This window comes from Gouania willdenowi, chromosome 13 (assembly GCF_900634775.1).
Source record: "Gouania willdenowi chromosome 13, fGouWil2.1, whole genome shotgun sequence".
In the NCBI taxonomy this organism is placed as follows: domain Eukaryota; kingdom Metazoa; phylum Chordata; class Actinopteri; order Blenniiformes; family Gobiesocidae; genus Gouania; species Gouania willdenowi.
The window spans coordinates 15,102,146-15,124,108 of NC_041056.1; the positions used below are offsets into that span (position 1 = coordinate 15,102,146).

General features: G+C 37.5%; 1 protein-coding gene across 1 annotated transcript; it reads right to left on the reverse strand.

Annotated features, from left to right (window-relative positions):
• Nucleotides 1-4,787: 4,787 nt before the first annotated feature.
• nmd3 (NMD3 ribosome export adaptor) lies at nt 4,788-21,696 on the reverse strand. The gene is made up of 16 exons (XM_028463972.1): nt 21,609-21,696; nt 20,819-20,899; nt 16,887-17,021; nt 16,640-16,736; nt 14,809-14,889; nt 14,344-14,472; nt 13,824-13,914; nt 11,524-11,602; nt 11,114-11,210; nt 8,934-9,051; nt 6,775-6,920; nt 6,452-6,564; nt 6,297-6,369; nt 6,043-6,146; nt 5,265-5,335; nt 4,788-5,118 (listed from the first exon to the last, which is right to left on the reverse strand). The coding sequence occupies exons 2-16, from the start codon at nt 20,860-20,862 to the stop codon at nt 4,985-4,987; spliced, it is 1,512 nt and encodes a 503-aa protein (XP_028319773.1). The 5' UTR covers nt 20,863-20,899; nt 21,609-21,696; the 3' UTR covers nt 4,788-4,984.
• Nucleotides 21,697-21,963: the final 267 nt, after the last annotated feature.

Here is a 21,963-nt window from a genome sequence, read left to right on the forward strand (position 1 = left end):
CTTCCGAAAGATGTGTCAGTGATACAAGGATAAAACATCATGTATTGTGACGTTTTGATATCACGGTTTATTTTCATTTATACTTTATTTTATTTTATTCTTTATTTCAGTGTTTCCCAAACCGGGGGTACGTGTACCCCGAGGGGTACGTGAGCACATTGCAGAGGGTACGTGGAAAAATTAAGAATTTATTTCCAAGATAATGAAAAATATTCTCAGTCATTTCATAAGTCCGTCAATAAAATGGTACGTGTGCGCTATGACTTGTTTTCAAAGTTTAAATGCCTGTTTAAAGGGGACACATTCAAAGAAGCTCCTTTTGTGGTAAATGTCATAAAAGTTATATATAACACAGGCAGGTTAATTATTTGTTTTGTATTTATTTATTTATATGACTTATTATTTTGATTTATTCTTTTTTTTTCTAATTTCAACTGAATTATTTTTCTTTAATAACAATATAATAATAATATATTGGTATTAATAATACAATATTAATAATACAAACGTTAACTATAACGAATATTATTTCTTATATTTATCATTTTATGTTTAATTTGAGTTAAATAAGACGATAATGCCTGAATATTCATTGTTCAATTTAAGAAGATGAAATAAAATGACTTGCGTTGAATATTCAGTTGTGTTACTTTTGGAGAATCATGAACACGAATGAGTGAGGGGGTACTCATGGTATGACAAAAAGGCACAAGGGGTACACAAGACAAGAAAGGTTGGGAACCACTGCTTTATTTAACCAGGAAAGTCATTGCAAACAAGCCAACGGACTTGTAATTAAATGACGTGGATATTAGTTTAAAAATATATATTTCATGGACCCCAAAAGTTGAGGACCAGGCTCTGGGGTTCCTTGGACCACAGTTTGAGAACCACTGCTCTACAAAACATGATAAACACACCCACACACACATCAGCTCAAGAGTTACTTTAACATTTGGAGTGAAAATATTGTGTCACAAGTCGTCAGAGCTCACGACGAGTTGTTTTAATACATGGAGAAGTGCTTAAATGCAAGAATATACATTTTCCCATTTGTGTTAATTAAAAACCAGCACACAAGACTCTACACACTAGAGTTGACATTAGACTCATTAGACATGTGTTTGTTTGCTCAGACCTAATTTAACCTCTGGGAGAGAAGTAGACTTCCTGCTTAGAGGAAAAGTGCAGTTAGTTAACTCTGCCACCTGAAAGTGAAAGAGTGTGTTTTATAATGAGGTCAAAGGGCATCTAACATCTTTACAGGCTTTCAGCTAATCTATTTCTTATTAATAAAATAAAATAAAAAGAAATGATGGTTAAGTCCATTGTTAACTAGACTTAGCCCAGAGGTCTGCAACCTTTACTCTACAAGGAGCCATTTTGCCTCATCTCACCTGAATTAAAGTCCTCCTGGAGCCAAAAAAATACCTTCTCAATGAAGACAATACAGTGTATTAACTTATTTATTGTTAAAAATATATAGAATAATGTTTGATTTAATTTGATTTGCTTTGATTTATATTGATCATGTAAATGGCAACTTAAAAACAGTTTAAAATAAAACAAGGAAAGTTAATGGTCTGTAGATGTTGCAGGAGGTGAAGTAGAAAGGTTTTGGTTAACAAATTATTATATCCTGATTTTATTTGTCATTAATCATTAACAGCCTCTGTAAAAAAACAAAACTATTTATTTCAATAGTTTTTTATTATAACTATAGGGAGCCATTGCAAAAAAGGCAAAGAGCCATATTAGGCTCCAGAGCCGCAGTAGCAGACCGCTGACTTAGCCTAACCTTCCTGCATAAACAGGACTGAATCATAACTCACTAGTGCCAACATGGGCTCATCTGTGAACGGTCGCATTTACTGGTTCAATAAAAAGAGATTAAAATTCTGATGTAGCTGGTTATGATTTACAGTCTGCATAAACAGGACTGAATCATATAGCATAACCTAACCACTAGAGCGGACATGGGCTCGTCGGGGAACGGTCGCATTTACAGACCTTGGAGTCACTGTTAGCTTACCAATAAACGGAAAGAGATTCATCACCTTTATAATAAGTGTTGACTAGGCTACACGTTTTTCTGCAGTCAGTGCCTTCTCCTCGCCCTTCTCTCTCTGCTCTGTTTCAGGTGTCGTGAAGCTGATGGTGCAGGCAGTTCCTGATCTGTGGTTCACGGCTCAACTAGTCTGGGACACTCTGATGTTCTATCTCTCCATCTTGTTCTGTCCCCCCTGTCCACTAACCCCAACCAGTCGAGGCAGATGGATGCCACCTCTGAACCTGGTTCTGCTGGAGATTTCTTCCCACTGTCGCTGTTTTATATTTTGATACGTGCTTTTGTTGCTTTGTTGTAAATTGCGCTATACAAGTAAAGTTGAGTTAAATTGAATATGACACTTTATAAATACTGCTTCTGATAAATGTAAGTGTTGGCTTATTAGTAATTTAGGGACTGTTCAATTGGGAACCATGATTCTGTTGATCACAGCCAATACTGCAGGTGTTTGTTAATTAAATAGTTAGACGGATAGATGATAACTCACTATATAAGTCCACGCTTTTGTTTTTAAGTGTTTTGTAAATAGGCTTTAGAAATAAAAACAGATTTATTATCACATTGTATTTTGTCACATGATTAAATTAAAGGCTGTTTAAAATTCCATTTTTTTTTTTTTTGTTGAAGGCCATTGCAACCAGGGTTTAAGTTCATTTCCACATGTTTCTGTGTCTATCCTTTGTATATGTGTAAATATTAACATAATACTATTTTTTTTTTTTTTTTTTTTTTAAAAAAAGAAGAGTTAAAATATTGTATTGTATTTGATTTCACATTAAGATTGAAAAGCCAAACAGGGCCAATAGTTCCCAAAGACACACCTGACTGTGTTCGAACCTGAAACAAGTCTGACAAACACTCATGGGAAAAAAAAAGGATGTTATCTTTGTGTTTTTGACACACTCAGAAATAAAAGAGGAACCTTATCTCCTAATCCTGAGATTTGCTGAGCTGTATAGTTTTTTCACCGAACTACTGATGTGAAAACAAAGGCATCGTTGTAAGTTAGTGTCAGAAACATAAAAACTGGTTCGAAAAGTCTATTATGCCTTAAACACCCAACAGTGATTTAATGACTTGATTTATTGCCTGGAGTTCTACTGTTACAATTAGTCAAGCACTTTGGGTTAGTTGTGTTTCAAAGTGAGGAAACGGAGATTTTTAAACAAAACCAAAGCTCCAAAAAAACAATCTGATCAAAAAAAAAAAAAAAAAAGTGCTTGTAAAGCATTTAGTTTGTGTATGCAAAAGTGGTAATAAAAGCAGGCACACACAGAGCTAGAGAGGGGATTCACTTCATTCGCTTTCCCAAGTAGATCTGATTACCGTTAACAACCAGCTCAGGTTGGTGAAAAACAAACCTGGCCCTCCTCCCACCTTTCCTCAGTCAGTCAGTATGAGAGACATGTTGCTCACACTGCCTGTTCTCAATGAGTTCACCCACACACATTAATCCAGCTGCACAACTCCTTGTATTAACTCAACACTTACAAAACCATTTTATGCTTCAACAAAGTGCCAACACTATTTGTCTTACTGTCTGGGCTGCATGCAGGGAAATCTGATACTGTTGTACCAATGCTCAAATAATACATGTTTCTAATCAAAGTATGGCAAACACTACAAAAAAGAAGAGTGTGGCTTCGATGCAGTGGTAATCACTGCATGTTTTAATTCTAAATTCTTTATATACATTATGATGACCTTTTTGCTATATGGTTTAATTCAGGCCTTTCAGTGTACGTCTCAAAAGGTATTTTAAAATAAATTGGTAGACATTAATGACTATTGACACCAAGGTCTACCAAACAGTACTAATCTTGTGATATTTCTGACTCACTCCTGAGTTTTAATCATTAAAATGTGTTAAAAAAAACCCAACCTCTTTCATTGTTCTCTGCAGTTTAAACAAAAATGGGAACACACCTCCAACATGACTGCAAAAGTACCTGATCATAAACTCAGTAAACACCTCTGGGATGATTCAAAGCAAACACACCCCTAGACTGTGTGGATGAGTAGACGTAATAGTGGTAAACAGTGTACATCAACACTTTCACATTGAAACAAGATGTTCATTTATGTAAAAGAAACTTAATTTGTCACAATGTGATGTATTTTGGCAGGCCCTTTGCCTCCCAGCAAAGGGCCTGGGTTCAACTCCCAATCTGTCCCATGTGCAGTTTGCATGTTCCCTTTCTGGCTGTGTGGGTTTTTGTTTTTTAACCACATACTCTTGCTTTCTCCCCAGCCTAAAAAAAATATTGTTGGGTTGATTTAGTCTCTTAATTTGTCAATAGCAGCGAAAGGGTGAGTGAATGTCTGCCTCTGTGTGGTGGCCCTGCAACAGTCAACCTCACCTAGTCCCCGATAGAAGCTGAATTTTTTGCACCAACAGACCCCAACAACACTAAAAAAATACGAGGAAATGGATTCTGAGCCTTGTTGCCCAGGGTGAGTCACTGTGCCCTTTGCCCAAAGTAGGCAAGAAATGAGGAACCAGTGTCACAAGAATACTTTAATACTTTTTAATGTGAACTTTACACCTCATTAAGTTATTTTAACCTATCGATATGTTTAACCAAAATTAAACCAAATCAGACTTTACAGCAAAATTGTAGACAATTTGAATGCATTGTTTCCATTTGTTTTATGCATACAGTGCCATCTGGTGAATGTTTCTCGTGATACACTGAAATAAAAAGGCCCAGAACCTTGAAAAAGAGAGGATTGAAGATCAAACATTTATTTAGATTCACTAAACGGTCACATAGAATCATTTAGAACAGAAGTTCAGTCCAAATGCTAAACTGGAATCTAGCTCTGTTATCTGCAGGTGGTTAAATCAGTCTCGAGTATGCAGCAAATGAGTTGAATAAATGCATGAGTCTGCCATCCACAGACAGCAGCAGCACTTTATTCTGTCAGCATGTCAGCCCCCTCTCCCCCAGTGGCATCTGAGAGGCTCAGCTCCTCCAGCATCTCCATCAGAGAAATGCGTGGCGCTCCATCATCATCTGTGTCACTCTCCACAGGAATCTTTGACGTATCTGAGGAAGGGAAAAAAAAAAATTAAAAATTCAGCATTCACTTGTTATCCCAGTAACAGGTCTTTGATGGTTAACTGTTTGAAATGTGCGTCATCGGAAACAAGCTGCTGATTAAAAACAAGCAGTGAATGTATGTAGCTGCTCACCTTTGTAAATGTTGACATTCTTCCTCAGTGCCTCATCCTCCTCCAAGTCCTCCAGGAAGTCCTGATATTGTCTGGAGGCAGAAAATACAGTGAAGCACATCTCAACAACAACTTTCTCTGCCACTCTATATCCCTCACATTTCCTTTAATAGCTTATACTCACTTTCTAGTAAAAAAGTCCCTAATTTAATTCATACTTCTGCACTATACCAGTCATATTTATATCTGCACACGGTACATATTGTAAATACTTGTTGTTCCGTCATAATTTATATATCCTACATTTGTTTGTTTTTCGTGTTTGTAAAATTTCAATTTTCTGCATGTTTTGTACATATATTAGAGTTGACATTAAAGCTGACTTTGACTAAAATTAGATCTACAATTACGAACCTTTAACCATTGCTCCTGAATTTTAGAAACAATCATTAATAATGATGCATAATCAGAAACAAACTAAAATAATTAACGAGTGACTGGAAGAACTATGAAAACAAAACAAACCTAAACTGTGTCAGAAAGTTAATGAAGTATATAATTATTAATTTACAGAGAGAGACAAAACTGCAGTAAATAATGAAATAACATCTTATTGCAAGGCTGTGACCTCATGTTCTTTGTTAAAGCCATAAATAACAAGATGATTGATTAATGTTTAAGTTTATACGTCTTCCTACTGTTTCGTTCATGTAAACTGAGATGCCCAAGTTTGGTCATTTTATTTTAAACTGTTTAAGTTGTCATTCATATGATCGAAATAAAGAAATCAGACACTTACCTCTCATCTGTGTCCATTCCTTCACGGTCTCGGTCCATCTCTTGTAGTCTCCAGTTCCTGCGCTTCATCCTTCTGCTGCGGTCGTAGCTCTTTTTGATCAGTACCTTAGAGCAGTCAACACAAGCGGTACTTGAGTTCACTTTTATAAACCATAGAAAACAGTTTGTCAATTCATTTTTGTCACTAGGGGTCAGTATTATTCCAGTGCAAAAAAAAAGCCATCTCAGGTTTCTGTTCTCAGGAAAGCATCTCACCACATCTGGGACGTGATGAGGGTTCATCTTATTCAGGTACTCGTCATTGACGTTGGAGTTGGCAAAATCAAATCTGTAAGATGTGAAGGAGTCGCAGCATTAAGCTTCAGTGTTGACTGAGACAAAAACCTGAAGGCTCGTTCATTCACACTCACCCTAACACCAGGTCTCCGATGTTGAGCAGGTGACCGAGGAAAGTGCGGCAGTGATACTGCTGACTGGTGTTCATCTCTGATGTTTTCTGAACCCACACTTCGGCCAAGGTGTGCTGTTACAAACGCACAAAAAACACAATCAGAAGAACATACAAACAACTAAAGTCCAATAAACAACAAGCATTCCTCGATGTTTCCATTGCAGCAACTCCAGATTTCATTACGTAATGGTTCACTATTGATTTCCACCCCAGGGGGAGCGCAATGTTCTCCTATAATGCAATTTGTTCTGCACCAACAAACACGCACACATGCACCTTTACCTTGTTGGACCTCACACCAGCTCCAGCACCCAACTTCTGCTCTCTGATCATGTCGATGTCCATTACAATAAACTCCTCCAGCTGACGTGGGATACAAAGACTGTTGAACGGGAAACGCCAGTATGTGTTTCCATCCACCTCAGCAACTAATGGGAAATATACCATGTTTTATTACAATGGTGAGAGCAGCAATCATTTAAAAGCTTTGTAGTTCTCACTTCAGTAACAGGTGAGTTAGTGAAGCTGATAAAAAGGTGTAAATATATAGTTTATCACAGTTTGCTGTGAATGGGGCAACATAAACACAGACTACTCAAGATGCCAAAGGTGCCCACCAATTTATACATGCTTTTAAGAATCTATTAGAGATGGGCGATATATCGAGATTCATATTTTGGTGATAAAGAAAATTACAATATCGCCTATATTGATATTTATATATTAGGCTTCTCAGCAGGAATTTTTTACAGCATAGGGGGATCGCGTGGCATCGCAGAATTTTCAAGATAAAGTTGGGGTTTTCGTTTTGTTTTTTTCAATCTTTGTTCCTGCCTTACTTTAAAGCTAAAAGTTCATTGTTGAACTGGTGAAGGGAGAGTTACTAATGCTCGGTATAGATCCTCCATTAATAAATACTCAGACACTGTATAAACAAAAAATAACATTGTTTTCAAAAGACTGATTCGAAGATGCGCTTTTCAAATTTAAATGAGGTAATATGTGAAACCTGCTGTAATATTGGAACACACTTGGAGGATACACACACACGCACAAAAACACAAATACACGCAGAGGACGCATGCGTGGAGGGCGAAGGTGCACACACGTGGAAAAAAAACAACAGAAAACTTCCTACGTTGATGAAAACGGAAAGTTGTGGGCACCATCGCTCCGTAGAGGAGCAAAATTAGTCAAGGGCACCTACACTTAACAGTGGTGGCGAGAACCTGTATATAAATATACACACACATGTGCGTGTGTGTATATTTGTTTTAAAATACTTGTTTTAGGACTGCTTTCACTACTTCTCAAAAGCACAAAAAGCACAGTCGAGTGTGTCCTAACCTAAATCTTCCACTAAAGCCACACTACAAAATAGACATGAGTTTTGCTCCATATTGCCCAGCTTTATCTATCTATCCTATCTACAATTATCCAAACTAATAATTATTTAAGCCATATTCCATTCATTCATTTATTCATTCCCTTGTTTGTATCAAGGCAACAGGCTTTATTTCTCCTGAAAATGTCTCAAAGAAAGCAAACTTTTAGTCTCTGTAGCAAACACTTTGGTGCAGCATAAAAACAGACATTCATATTTCTGTTGGGTGACTTAATTGGCTCCTGCCACTGAATGTGCAAAACAGCCTTGAGGCCATTTCTGCATTTCAGGCAGCCCAGAAAAATCACTTTTTTCCCTTTAAAAACACGAATGCCTTCTCTTTGAAGAGCGATTAAAAACATGTGTTCAACTTCAAAGCATCAGAATATTTCCATAGAAGCGTTTCATCCTCCCACAAGGACTGGATATTGGCCAGGAGATTTCAGACATTCCTTTAAGATCTATATGGATCATATACACACATATACATATATATAATATATATATATATATATATATATAAACACATAAGCAGGTATGATGTCACGGGTGAAGCCAATAAGCTGCAGTGAAGTTAGCCGACAGAGATGAAAGCATCAATCATTAACTCCATCAGTGAAGGGTGGCCAGGCAATTAAAGCTTTGCAGCGATCATGCTACAAGTGCCTTTGATGTTATCCACACCAAAGCCAACATGACACCAGATGGTTTGTTATTCAAACACATCTGAGGACTGATTGGAAAACATTTGGAAACATTTAGGCATTTGGCAGGTTGAATAAATGAACTTCCAATATTTTCCATGAGCTCGTTGAATCCAATCAGATGAATTAGTCCTACAATAACCACCAGTGTATGATATTTGAACGAGAAAGCAATGTAGCAACAATCAAAAGATTGGTCCGAGGCATCTCTGTCTTGGCGTCCATGGAGCGGTTTGACCAAGTGGCTACTCCCGTCTGATTGGACTGTCTAAAATGATGTATTCAAATTTGTTTGGAGTCCATAAATTAACTACAGACCATTGACAGTGATACAACCAAAGAGAACTACTCACTCTGCAGGGTGCTGGGATCAATTAGGTGGATGGTGCTGGTCACACGGGTACACACACAGACCTGACCCATGTTGCCCAGGCTCTGTGCCAGCCGCGGTGAAAGGCACACCACACTGTCCTGAAAACCACACACAACCAGAGCAGCAGAGGTCAAACCAAGGCATCATTCAAAAATATTTGTTTTACAATTTAAAACACACAAATTAGGCTACATGTCAGGATTACACAGCAACAGACAACAAAGACATACTTGGCAAGAACATCAATTGTTACCCTACATTTACTGCTTAACTGTGATTTTTCACTTTCTCCAAAAAGCTGCTGCTCTTACCACCCTCTGCCATTGTGAAAGGCATCATATTGCAGGGTGGTGCGTGAGCGAGCGCTGCCGCACAGAACATTTTGAAATGTATAACTCTTTGAGGGCCAAAATTAGTGAAGTAAAGCTATTGTTGTTCTTTTAATCTTAATTACTGCCTTATTTGGGTGTGCCATCTAAGGGACCTCACGATTCGATTTCATTTCAGGGTGCTAAGATTCAATTAATCAACGATTATCACGGTTTTTTTATGCATCTTTTTTTTACTTTTCCTCACTTTGTGGCCATTTCATACTTTTAAACAAGGTATGTGTGTTGGTATCCATTTATTAAAATAACCAAACCAATGTATCACTATTATCTTTTTATCAAATCCAACAGTAATCATATTACAAAATAAATAAATATATATATAAAACTAAAATATTAGCTTGTTCAGCTAATTCAACCTGATCTCAAAAAGCTTATTCAGTAAAATAAAGACTTCCAAACAAAACTTAAATGAGCAGCATAAATCCCACAAGAAACATTTTGTTTGAGCCTCCGGGCACAGCGGAGTCCGGACTGTCTGCACTCCTTGGAGCTTAAATACGCAGATGATTATTACGGTTACGTAAGCAGAGGATGCAATGGACACAGGCAGCATCGAGAGCAGCTAAAGAGCTGCAGAGGTCCTCAGGTAAAGACGGAAGGGTCCGAGCCAATCGCCTGTATTAAATAGGTGTGGCTAATAAATGTGTTTCTGGGTTATTCAGATTAAAGATGGAGTTAAAATAACCTGTGCACACCTGGAAGTCCAGCAATTATTATGGCGGTACCGATTACGAAAGGAAAAAGCAACAGAAAATCCCCCCCAACGTTACTGAAAACTGGGAGCGCCATTGCTCGGTAGGGGAGAAAAATTACACCGTCTGGGGGCCCTACGCTCAACAGCGCTGGAGAGAACCCTGGATTACATGACACATTTTGAATCTAACTTGCTTCCACTTTCGATACAAACATTTCCCAATTCCGTTTCAGAGTGTATTTATTTACATGCCATATTTATGTAACTTTACACATTTCTGTTTTATTACCATTTCATTGGCTTTCCCCAAATAGATGGAATTACAGGCAATTATGTTATGTTAAGGTTTCATTTGTTCAGACAAAGTTTGCAGGAAACTGTCAGTCTTCGTCAGAGGAGTTAAGCTGACCGCCACTGATGCTTCCTCTGAAGTATCAATGGGAAACATGTCAGGAGATATACATTTCCTGAAAAACCTTGACTGAATAAACAAAAACTTATTTTAACATACCATTCAAAAAGAAGACAAAATTAATCTTGCTGGAACTATTACAGGGAATTAACTCCCGCCATTTATGCAAAACATGCTTAATGGCATAATCAATTTTCATTAATTTCATATTTTAACACAATAGAAATGCACACTAAAGCTAGGTTTACAGCAAAAAATATTGTGGAAATGTATGACATTTAGGGGATGATACACTGAGTTTAAGATACTATACAGTACAATACACGATAATGGGCTCACTATAAGGATGACCACATTTTTTGGAAGGGGAAAAAAACAAAAAATTTCACTGTTGTAAAGATGTCCATGCATTTCTTTGAGTTAAACTTAGGACATACTTAATCTGGGAAATGACCTTCAAATCAAATGGAATGTAAAAAATAAAAACAAACCGTAAAATCTGGTGTGTAGTAGATAACGATGATTTGATCTATAAATTTGTTATTTAGAATATTCTCCAAATGAAATTGTTCACAGACACAAACCTCTAGTTAATATCCTCCTTTTATTACCACAACTGACATGTTTTAGTTTATAATAAGGTGCAATGTTAACAGACATACCTTGCAGACGGGTACAATTTCCATAGAGAAGGTGCTCTTATAGTTGAATGTGTTTGAGTGGATGTCGTGAGAAATGAGCCGCTGAGACGTCTTTGACCTTTTAAAACAGAAAAGATCACAATATTGATTAAAGGAGGCAAGTTACTAGTTGGACCACTTGGATTATAATGACTAAATGTTTCACAGATGCAAAAAAAAAAAAAAAAAAAAAAAAAAAACAGTGCTAAACATTTAGGGACCGATACCTAGAAGTATCCTTTGAACAGGCAATGATACACCAAATTGAAGTTGGACCATCACTACATATTAAGGCCTGTTCTTACATTTGTGGGCCAATTTGGAAAAAACACAGTGTCTAAAGTTTGTGATGTTTAATTCAGTCGTCCCACAAAAAGAGACAAACTGCTCACCTGCACGGCACGGTGCACTGCAAAAAGTCCACCATCTTCTGAGCGTGCTGTTTGGAGCCGTAATAGAAATCAATTCCCTCTGGGTGAGAAAAGCAACATCATGAAACAATGTTCACTAGTAAATTCACCACAGATGCACATCATAGGTCATCACCAACGCACATGGAGGAGGAGAAATCTGGCAGCCGCATGATTGTAAAGCTTTTATGTCCTGCTGTGATATGGAGATGATTTCTATGATACTAACAGGCCAGCGTCCACTGCACAGTCCTATTCCAGAGCATGGAGATCTGCAGCTCAGCTGTCATTCAATGCACAGTGTGCATGACTCAGTATGTGATCACAAAAATTCAGTTAGGCACTTCACATTGTCGGGCAAGCACCGAGACCTGCTGCTAAACACCTGCTCTGAATCAAACACACAGATTACATCTATGACGTGCCCTGCTGAGGTCCGCTTTAGAACAGCTGTTTAACTTGATTAGAGTCTAAAACGAGCACATGGCTTGCGTTCTAGTAGAAGAGATAATTAACACTCAGCAAATCAATACGTTTCATTACATCCTGATTTACAAAACTGGAATTGCTTCTTTTTAGTTTGAATAAAGGTCCTAAAATGGAAAGAGGAAACCAAATTTAGGCCTTTGTCCTGATGTAAACACTAAAATAAAATGCATTATTTTTATTATTATACATCAGTGCCTTTCAAGTCACCGAAGGTCACTTAACATTACATCATAAAACCACAATCAAATTTAGGCTAAAACAGTGTAAAAACAACAGTAAAAGTTAAGCTAAAACACAGAGACCGAGCAGGTGGGAAATGCTGTTTTAAATAAGTTTGTTTTGAGTCCGGCTTAGAATTGTGAGAATGTGTCCATGTTCCTGACATCCAGAGGTAGTGAGTTCCAGAGCCGAGGAGCACAGCGGCTGAAAGGTCTGCTCCCCATGGTGGTAAGGCGGGCTGGGGGAGTGGACAGAGGAATGGAGGAAGAGGATCTGAGAAAGCGAGATGGAGTGTAAACGGGGATGAGATCAGTCAGGTAAGGGGGGGCAGTGTGGTGAAAGTTGATGTAGAATTGAATGGGGAGCCAGTGGAGCTAGTGGAAAACATGAGTGATGTGGGAGATAGAGGGGGTTTTGGTGATGATGCGGGCAGCTGAGTTCTAGACTAACTGGAGTTTATGGAGGCATTTGCTGGGGAGATTAAAGAGAAGGGAATTGCAGTAATCAAGCTGGGAAGTGACAAGACTGTGGACAAGGATAGCAGCAGGGTGAGGGAGGAGTGGAGGTGATTAACGAGGGGGTATTGTGCTTTTTACAATCACATAGTACCATACTATAGCACACTACAATGATGACCCAACCTTATGTTGGTCTGTAAATGCAGTAAATTAAAATAACTGCCTTGAATAAATTTGCTCTCGCATCATGGCTATATCAAACTCCTTGAAATAGGCCTCTGTTTCTTTAAGAAACTCCAACCCGTTCCGACACGCCCCTTCATCACGCTGTCTGTGGCGTCATCTCAACACTACTGCATCTATTGATGAGAGACCTCTGCCAGGGTGTTTTCTAGTAATCCCCGTGAAAAAATGCAAATGACGAGATATCTCGTCAATGGCACTGAGCTTTTGGATTTGAAATGACGAGATATCTCGTCAATGGCACAAAGTGAGTTAATGTTACACATATGCGGACTGGGTGATATTATTGAAGTGGGATTTGTAAGATAGAGTGCTGTCGAGGATGACACACAACTTAACCTGTGTGTGAGGGGGATGGAGGAGTTGTCAATTTGGATAGAGAAACTATTGGATTTGGAGAGTGTTGATTTCTTTCCAATGAGGAGAACCTCTGTTTTGTCACTATTGACTTCTAGGATATTATGATTTAACTTCTGTGATACAGTTGGTAAGAGATGGGGGGGAGGGTAGGAGATGGTTTACTGGTGAGGTAGAGCTTGGTGTCATCCGCGTAACAGCGTATCAGCTGCCATGAGGAGGTCATTGGTGATTTTTACGAGTGCTGTATCTGTGCTATACAGGAGGTGGAACCCCCCCCCCCGATGTAAAAGGACTTATGATGATCATTAAAATAAATTTAGTGCGTCAATCATTTAGCGTTATTGATGAATAACTCAGCATATTTTTACAATTTAAACAGTCATTTGATTTTGCCCATTATTTTGGGTTGTCCACGTTAAAAAGCTTGAATAACAACATGGTTTAAGTTTAAAGCAAATAATTAATAAACAGAATAAATTAATTAGTGCGAAAACAGGAAATATCTCTACTGACCATGGATTTCTTTGATGTTGAGAGCGTTCTGGTGGAGCTTGTGTTTGAGAATGAGCTGCTCTAAATAGTAGAATGTCTTTTTATGAACAGTCTGAAAAAGAAAAAAACAAAAGATCCCGTTTGACCCCTCTTTAAGACCTCACATTCATTTTTATATGCATATTACATAAAAAAAGAAGAAAACAGAATACTGAAGGAAAAAGAAAAAATTAAAAACCCTTTTAACTATTTTATGAAACCTTCCTATAAAATAAAGAATATAGAAAGCTTTTGTCCAGCTAGTATGTGATTAAAATAATTAATTTGATTGGGCAAAGGTAACAAGAAGGTGGAATAGTTTATTACTGAGATGTCTCTGATAACAAGTGTTGAGAAATATAAATATTTATTTGGATGCACCCACATTTACATATAGAAAAATTGATTTTACAAGAAAGGAAAAAAAAATCTTATAAATGAAGAAAACACAAATTCACAATTGCTTCCATATGCCATATGGTAAAACCGCCTATGCACTCACCTTTTGCCTGACCTGAACCACAGCTTTCCAGAAGTCTTTGGCTTCCACACGATGGCAGTCTTCGCACATCTGGTACTGGACGACAAACTCTACAACAAACACCTGCTGCAGGATTGCACCGTTCATCACCTAAAAGAGCAACAAGGGTAGTGAGTTTCCCATAATGGTCTGAATGAAGTTTCAGGATGCTATGAGCTGTGACAACATTATAAAAGCCCTCTAACAGCACAAATAATAGGCTGGGGTTAAGCCGACTAAGGCTCAAGTTCTCACTAAAGGTCAGGGGGATGAGATGTCAGCCAAAGACCCCGGACACAGACACACACACACACACATAATATGTTCATGAGCACACATGTCTGAAAGTCTCATCTGTGGTAAAATACAAAATACAAGCTTAATTCTGGTTTTAAGGAAAGCATCAAAACAACAACAACAACAACAAACATATTACTCATCTTTTACCTCTTTCTGAATGGTCAGTTTCAACTTAATTCTTTTGGAGTGTGGTTCTGTCCACAGGAAGCCAGCATCAATGAGACGCACCTGTGAAGAAATACATGTTGCTCAGATCTGGACGTAGCCTCAACTTTCAACTTAATCACAACCACAGTGGGCATGATCACATGAAAGAAAAAGACTATATTCTTTAAGGATATGACTACGTTTTATTTTTTTGTCAAAATATTCTTTATAGGAGTCGTTTTGCTGCTTCTCCCATCTGCCTCTCACACAAACTCTGCACGGCTCTAAGCACAAAAGCTCCGCCCTCATTTACTCACTGTCACAAGTTGAAAGTCAACCAGACAACGAACACAAACTGCAGAGTTTTGTTAACTTTCACTGAATGCCTGGCTGACTGTAGTCAGAGACACAGTCAGCCATTTAAAAAAAAAATACACAGATATGACTTATGACTGGTCCATATCGCCCAGCCCTAGAAGAGATCAACATTTTCTATTTGAAACACTAAACTTTCTCGTCTCCTTGAATTTGAACTTTACATGTAAATATTAGGAATGTCACGGTATTGACAATAGCGCAGTATTAAAAGTGCCTCAATATGGCAGTGGTTATGTCACGGTATAAAATAATGAGCCGTTGCGCTTAAAATTAAATTTTTTGGTTGGCCGTAGCAGACGGCCAACTACCATGTACCATAATGCATTGCGGCATCGTCATAGGTTACAGGTAGTTGAACCAACGGCGTTCGACAGTGCAAGGTCAGAGGGGATAAGAAACATGGCGGATAATGGCAGCAGCAGAGCGACGTAGAAACAGAGGAGTTTAAAGATGTTGTGCATGTTGCAGCGGCTACAAGTCAGTGGTGTGGAAACATTTTGGTTTCACCGCATCAACAAAACCATAAAGGCGAAAAGGTGGACAATAAGATACGTTGCGTAGGTACACCCGTACATCTGTTGTTATTGTGGGATTAGACCGTTGAGACAGGTTAGTTTTACCCTACTGATGATGTGTGGTTGCAATAATCTACATGTAAATAGCTGTGTGTGTGAGAGAGAGAGAACGTTTTATAATCTTTGTATTGTGGATGGGTGAGTTTTATTTTATTGACTGTATTCCACTGTAATAAAAAGGCTCAACCAGGGACAAAAGTTTAAAGTTTTATGTGCATCACATCAGATGCACACTTATTTTGTATCTATGTTGAATTGCATTGTCCCTGTCAAATAAATAAATGTTGACAACGAGGGCACTTTTAGCTCTAACCTCAAAGGTTGACTTGTTCATCTTTCTCTATAAAAAACTCAAATTAAGCTAAAGAGAATATGGAAGTTTGCACTACTTTGATTTATTTGACTGATTTTAAATTACTATTATTTTATCTATTGTTAATAGACTGTTTCTATACCTGTGTTGCCTTTAAGAGTGTTCCTGACTCGATTTGAATTTTCACACTTTATCGAAAGAATCTGTATCTGTTAGTAGGCAGTAATCAGTTTCTGATGTTATGAATGTAAAAGTCTGACAATAAATACTGTCAAAATGGTGAACAGACAATCTTGTTAGCATTGCTGTAAACCGTGAGCTTTCCTACAATACCGCAATAATTATCGTACTGTGAGGTTAATACCGTGATCATACCGAACCATGAGATTTAGATATCGTTACACCCCTAGTAATTACACATCAAACGCCCCACAGCTATCTTCTTGACCATCAGACTTGACTAATAAAATTAACGAACACAAGTACAGGTAGTATGGTTTATAGTAACTGCTTACATGGAAGAATAACTACATAAATAATGGCAAAAAATCTGCATTAAACTGACTTTGGTCATGGAGCTCTTCAGCTTTTTCAGACAAAGAGCCAGAAGTTCCCGGGACTCAAGCCCACACTGCATCCAAGTGGCTGGAGGTTGCAGGTATCTGCATGTAAAAAGAGTAAATTGGAATTTATTTCAAACCAGCATTGTTAACCACCACTTCATATTAGACAATAGCTGTGATTAGAAATGTGTTATCCAGTTATAAAAGGCCTAAAACTCAAGGCACATCCAGCATGCCTCACAGACTAACCGTTCACACTGCTTGCAGAAGTGCACTGTGACTTGTTTAGGAATCCCCTCAGAGATGTCGACCTGGGTGCGAAGGCATGCCACACACATGTTGGCTGGGTTAGGAGGAATGGGGACCCCACAGGTGCAGCACAGGCTAAAGAGCAGATTCGAATTAAAAAGGAAATTTCATAGCTGTTATTAACAACTAGAGATGTAAAGATGAATCGTGAGGCAGTTAAAAATTGATTCAAAGGGGTCACAGTTCACATCGATACTCTGAAATTGAATCGCAGTACTTTTAACAGCAGAGGACGCTATCTATTTAGAATGTGAAATTCAGGACGCACCACTGTGTTTTAAATCAAAAGTGTGGAAGCATTTTGGCTTGCTCAAGACAAAATGTGAAATCCAAGGTCAGAGGGGCACAGAGAGGAAAGGGAGAAACAAGAGAGAGAATGAAAGCCATAGTTTATTTATATTATTTATTTGATATGGGATTTGTTTTAGGGTGTACTCACACTGGCAACCAGGGCCGTTCCTAACCAGCTCTGTGCAAAATGTGATGACGTTGGTACCGCGCGACGCTTTACGGCACATAAACATCCGCATTCCGCAATGATAGCGGTGTCAGAAGTGCTCGTTAGCCGATGAAAAGTTCAGAGTTGGCATTACCTGATATATATGAATAACACCACAGAGAACTCATGGAGGAAGAGGACAACATGACCGTCAGGACTTCTCTTTGTTCAGCCGACAGCGGGACAGTAATGGAGTGTAGCAGCTCATCATCAGGTCTGGGTATTTCCGAGGGTTTAAACATACATATACACACAAATTACTGGTATATTAACCCATATAAACCAAAAAATATGGAAATGGGACATTTTACTGCTGCAAATGTGTAACATATTACTGGTATTTTGTGGACAGGACACATGTGGTTGGCTATTTTATAACCCAGAAAAAAATGGAAATTGGACATTGTACTGCTGCTAATGTATAAATAATATATATATATATATATATATATATATATATATATATATATATATATATGGTGTTTCAGTGTTCTGGGACACATACTCAAACTCTGTAGAATGAAAACAAAGTGTCTTGGGGAGCAAAGTGTAGTGTATTAATTTATTCATCTAAATGTAACCAAAAACAGAACATCACAAATACAAGCCCAAATAAATGAAATGTCTGAAAGAAAGGGTAATAATTTTCAGCCAGAAATAAAGTGCAACCTTTTGCAAAATGAAACATGAACCTTAAAAACAAAACATTTAAACATTGGAAGTACAAGGACGGGAATATTATGACAGCAGAACCTGGAACAATACTGCAAATTATTGCAACTATTTATTTATTTTTAATCTTATTTTAGTTCTCTTCTTAGGTCGTGTCGTGTTAGTGCACATGTGGCAATACCAATTTTCAGTATGTGGAGTTCCTGTTAGTCCTCCACAACTATAATGAATTGCTCAGAAATCTACAAGTGTCCTGTTCTCAAAATACCAGTAATATGTTACACATTTGCAGTCGTAAAATGTCCCATTTCTATATCTTTTGGTTTATATGGGTTAATATACCAGTAATGTGTTTATATGCATGTTTATACCCTCAAAATTACCATGGAATTTTGGGTTTTACTCGGACCCCTCATCACGTCTCTGCAGAAGACGACCCTCCGCTGCACCTCAGCACTTTAACAACTCACTAATTTCATAATTTAAAACCACTATTTCTACCTTTGTTTTTCTGTTTGCATGTCGTTTGCTTTGTATTTAATAAAATGGTTTCTCAAACAGTTGGTTAAATCTACACATTTATACTGTATATAATGCACATGCAGGATGATGTGTAACAATAATCAGTAAAATTAGCTGTAAACACATTTTGTAGAACTAAATATAAAGTTATGATGTGAACAGAAAGAAAGGAAGACGAGCCAGATAATTCTAAACTTTAGAATATAATACAATCATAACTTTTAATCATAAATATGACTCCTCAAAACAACAAACTTTGATATCTTTGTCACACAATATCTAAGCTTCCAGTGAATAATTTACACAAAAAAAAAAAAGTTCACTGATGGTGACATTAAGATCTCAATGTCACCATCAGTGAACTTTTTTTTTTATTTGTAAATTATTCACTGGAAGCTTCTCTGGTGGCATGTGCAGTGGTTGTTATTATTATTGTATGAAGCCAAGATTACTGCAGCTCTGCACATCATTGTTGTCCTGTTAAAGTATTTTTATACAAAGACTTAAAAACAATCTGAAATGAGTGATGACTCAGGTAAATCACCTTTATTATGCATTATAACAATCTGTTCCTTAAGTCTCTAAATTATTGAAACAATTAAAAACATCTAAAAAATAAAATTAAATAATCATTTAATATACATTTCAATAAATAAGTGCATCCCATGTTGACTGAGCTTTATTCTGTCTGTTGTCTGTAGAAGTGATGGGTCTAAAACAGATGATGGAAACTAGGATCAGCTCATGGTTTTAATGTCCAGGGAGGGGCGTGTCCACTCTGCATGGACTTAAAGAAAGAAGAGTTAGATAATGTCATGTTCATCAAAAGAAAAACTGAAAGTGATGGAGATAAATATGCTCAGATGGACACAGACACACACACAAAGTTTAAACAAACACACAAATACTCTGTCCTAAATTTTCTCACACATTAAAAGCATCTATTTACACTTATATTAATGTACACAAAGACTAGCTCCACAAAATCAGAACGACATTTATTGATCCAGAAATGAAACTGATCTTACCTTTATAGGCTCAGTTTCCTCCTTTGTTTTCAAATCCATTTGAACCTCCATTCATGGTGGTTTTTTACCGTCAGAGTCTTTCATTTTTAATAAATCCACCGTTATTTGGTATGTTTTAATCTCTCTTTCTTTCTCACTCACTTGGTTCTCTCTGTTCCTTGTGTCGATTTCGTCAAAACAAAGCAGCATCTTTAATGTTTCCGTTACGTGTGAGTAAAATTACCGCAATGTACCGACACTGGCTGTAAAGAGCAACTTATTATCTTTCATAAACTGGTGGAATTTCTCCGATAGATAATATGAGCAGAGTTACAGTCATTTAAATTAACGTGATGCGTTCAGGGGCCCTGGGTAACCCAGTCCGTGAAAAGAGCACATGTCTGGGTAAATCTTGGTTTATAGTTACCCTACGCAACAGAAAATATGAAATTAACAGAATGTACTGTCAACAACAAACCCAGAGTCGCTTAATGGTGACGTAACGCCATACGTGTGTCATAAATTAACGTGATGATGTGTTTCTCTGTGGGAACCGAGTTGAGCTGGTGATCACGTCCGTTCTACCGTGTCAGAAAAGGGACAGGGAGGGGGGGTTCCTGCTGTGAGCTTGGAACGGCCCCAGTTGCCAGTGTGAGTACACCCTTAAAGTCCAATTGTTAAAGCACAAAATACATTTTCAGTTGCACTTTTAAAAAGAAAAGGAACTATTATGCAGTTTTGCATAGTTTATTGTAGAGCCAGAATTTAAATGAACAGCCTTCTTCTGCATTTGTACCATTTCTTTATTTATTTCATTGAGTATTTATTTTTAATTAAATTGCATTGTTTTGAAGTTTATAAAGGAATTCTTTAAAATAGTACAGCATTTCCTTTTTTTTCAAAGAAAAAAAAACAACAATATTTTTCAGTCATTTGTCTACAGTCTCATTTTGTAAAATAAATCGTGAGAGAATCACATCGGGAGTTGAGTGAATTGTTACATCCTCATTAATAACCTCTTTAATTTTAGATGGTGATGTTTCTTTATATAATTAACTGATATTTGACGATATTTGCAACAACCTTTGACTCAAGAGTAATTTTGTAAAACTGTATTCACTAGTTATTGTATAATATGTAGTAGTGTATAAACACACATGCACTGTACTTACATGTTACCCTGGCTGGTCTGTGCAGGAGCCTGCATGTACTCCATGACTGTCAATCTGATGCTCGGTGAACTCTAGGATCACCTAGATGTAAATCAGGTAAGCATGTGAGCGTTACAGGTTGGAAAATAATTAAACTTTTTTTCTTTTCTTTTTAATTCACCTTCAGACAATAACATAGCTTGAAATCTTAGGTAATAAAATGAGGTAAGACTGAGCTATACAATGGGCCCACAGTGGGGGGGAATATGCTTTTGCAGTTAAACACCATACATTTACATTTTGCTGCAGTGTAAAATTAAATATACACACATAGGGCATCAACAGATAACCGAGAATAATACTGAACAAAAAAGTTAGATAACAACGCTGTTCGTCAGCTCATTTTCCTGCCAGTCTGCTGCACAAGGATAAATTACCGTTGTTATGAGAGTATAGATGGACAAATGTGGCTGTTTTATTTAGCTCTCAAAGTATTTCTAACTTTGACAAAAACAAAACGCAATTGTTAGATTATCAACTACAGTTCGTACACCACAGCGATAAGGCACACTTTGGAATAGCTGTCATTGTTTACGAAGGTTGGATATAATAAACTGTGCAGCCGAGGCTATGCTAACAGTAGTCATGCTTAAGAAGAGCCTATTAGCATCAGAGGCTAAAATTTCGGTTCTAAATAACAATTACCAGATTTACTACATCAAAAACATCTGTAGTATCAGTTTAAAGTACCGTGTTGATAAGGCGCACATAAACTAGCAAACTCACAGATGACATTAAATGGTAAACTTACCGTTGACAGTCACGTTTAGCTCCCCACGTTTTCCTCTGGTGGATGACGTCAGCTACATTTCAAGACCCCCGCGGCTGCCTGTGTGTGCCTGAGCACAATTATCAGAACTATTTCAACTTTATTATTACTTTATGAGAAAAAACAATTTTTGATTGATATGTCTTTGGTAATATTCTCGTCCAAAACTATAGTGCAAAAAGCATCTGTGGACCTAATAAAAGCATAGGAGCGTTGAGAGTGGAATTGTTTGTGGCACTCCATGAGGAAGACAGGCACAGTAAGGTGAGTTTTTACAGTTATGAGATGAAGACACTTCGCTATGGCTGAAAAACATGAACTAAGGATATCAGGAATG

What these genes read in the sequence shown, in the direction of transcription:
- nmd3 (XM_028463972.1), bottom strand. Translation starts at nt 20,862, where the DNA reads ATGGAGTACATGCAGGCTCCTGCACAGACCAGCCAGGGTAACAT. An exon ending in AACTGACCATTCAGAAAGAG is followed by an intron (nt 14,473 to 14,808) that starts GTAAAAGATGAG and finishes TTGCTCTTTTAG; the next exon opens with GTGATGAACGGTGCAATCCT. An exon ending in GAATGTCAACATTTACAAAG is followed by an intron (nt 5,119 to 5,264) that starts GTGAGCAGCTAC and finishes TCCCTTCCTCAG; the next exon opens with ATACGTCAAAGATTCCTGTG.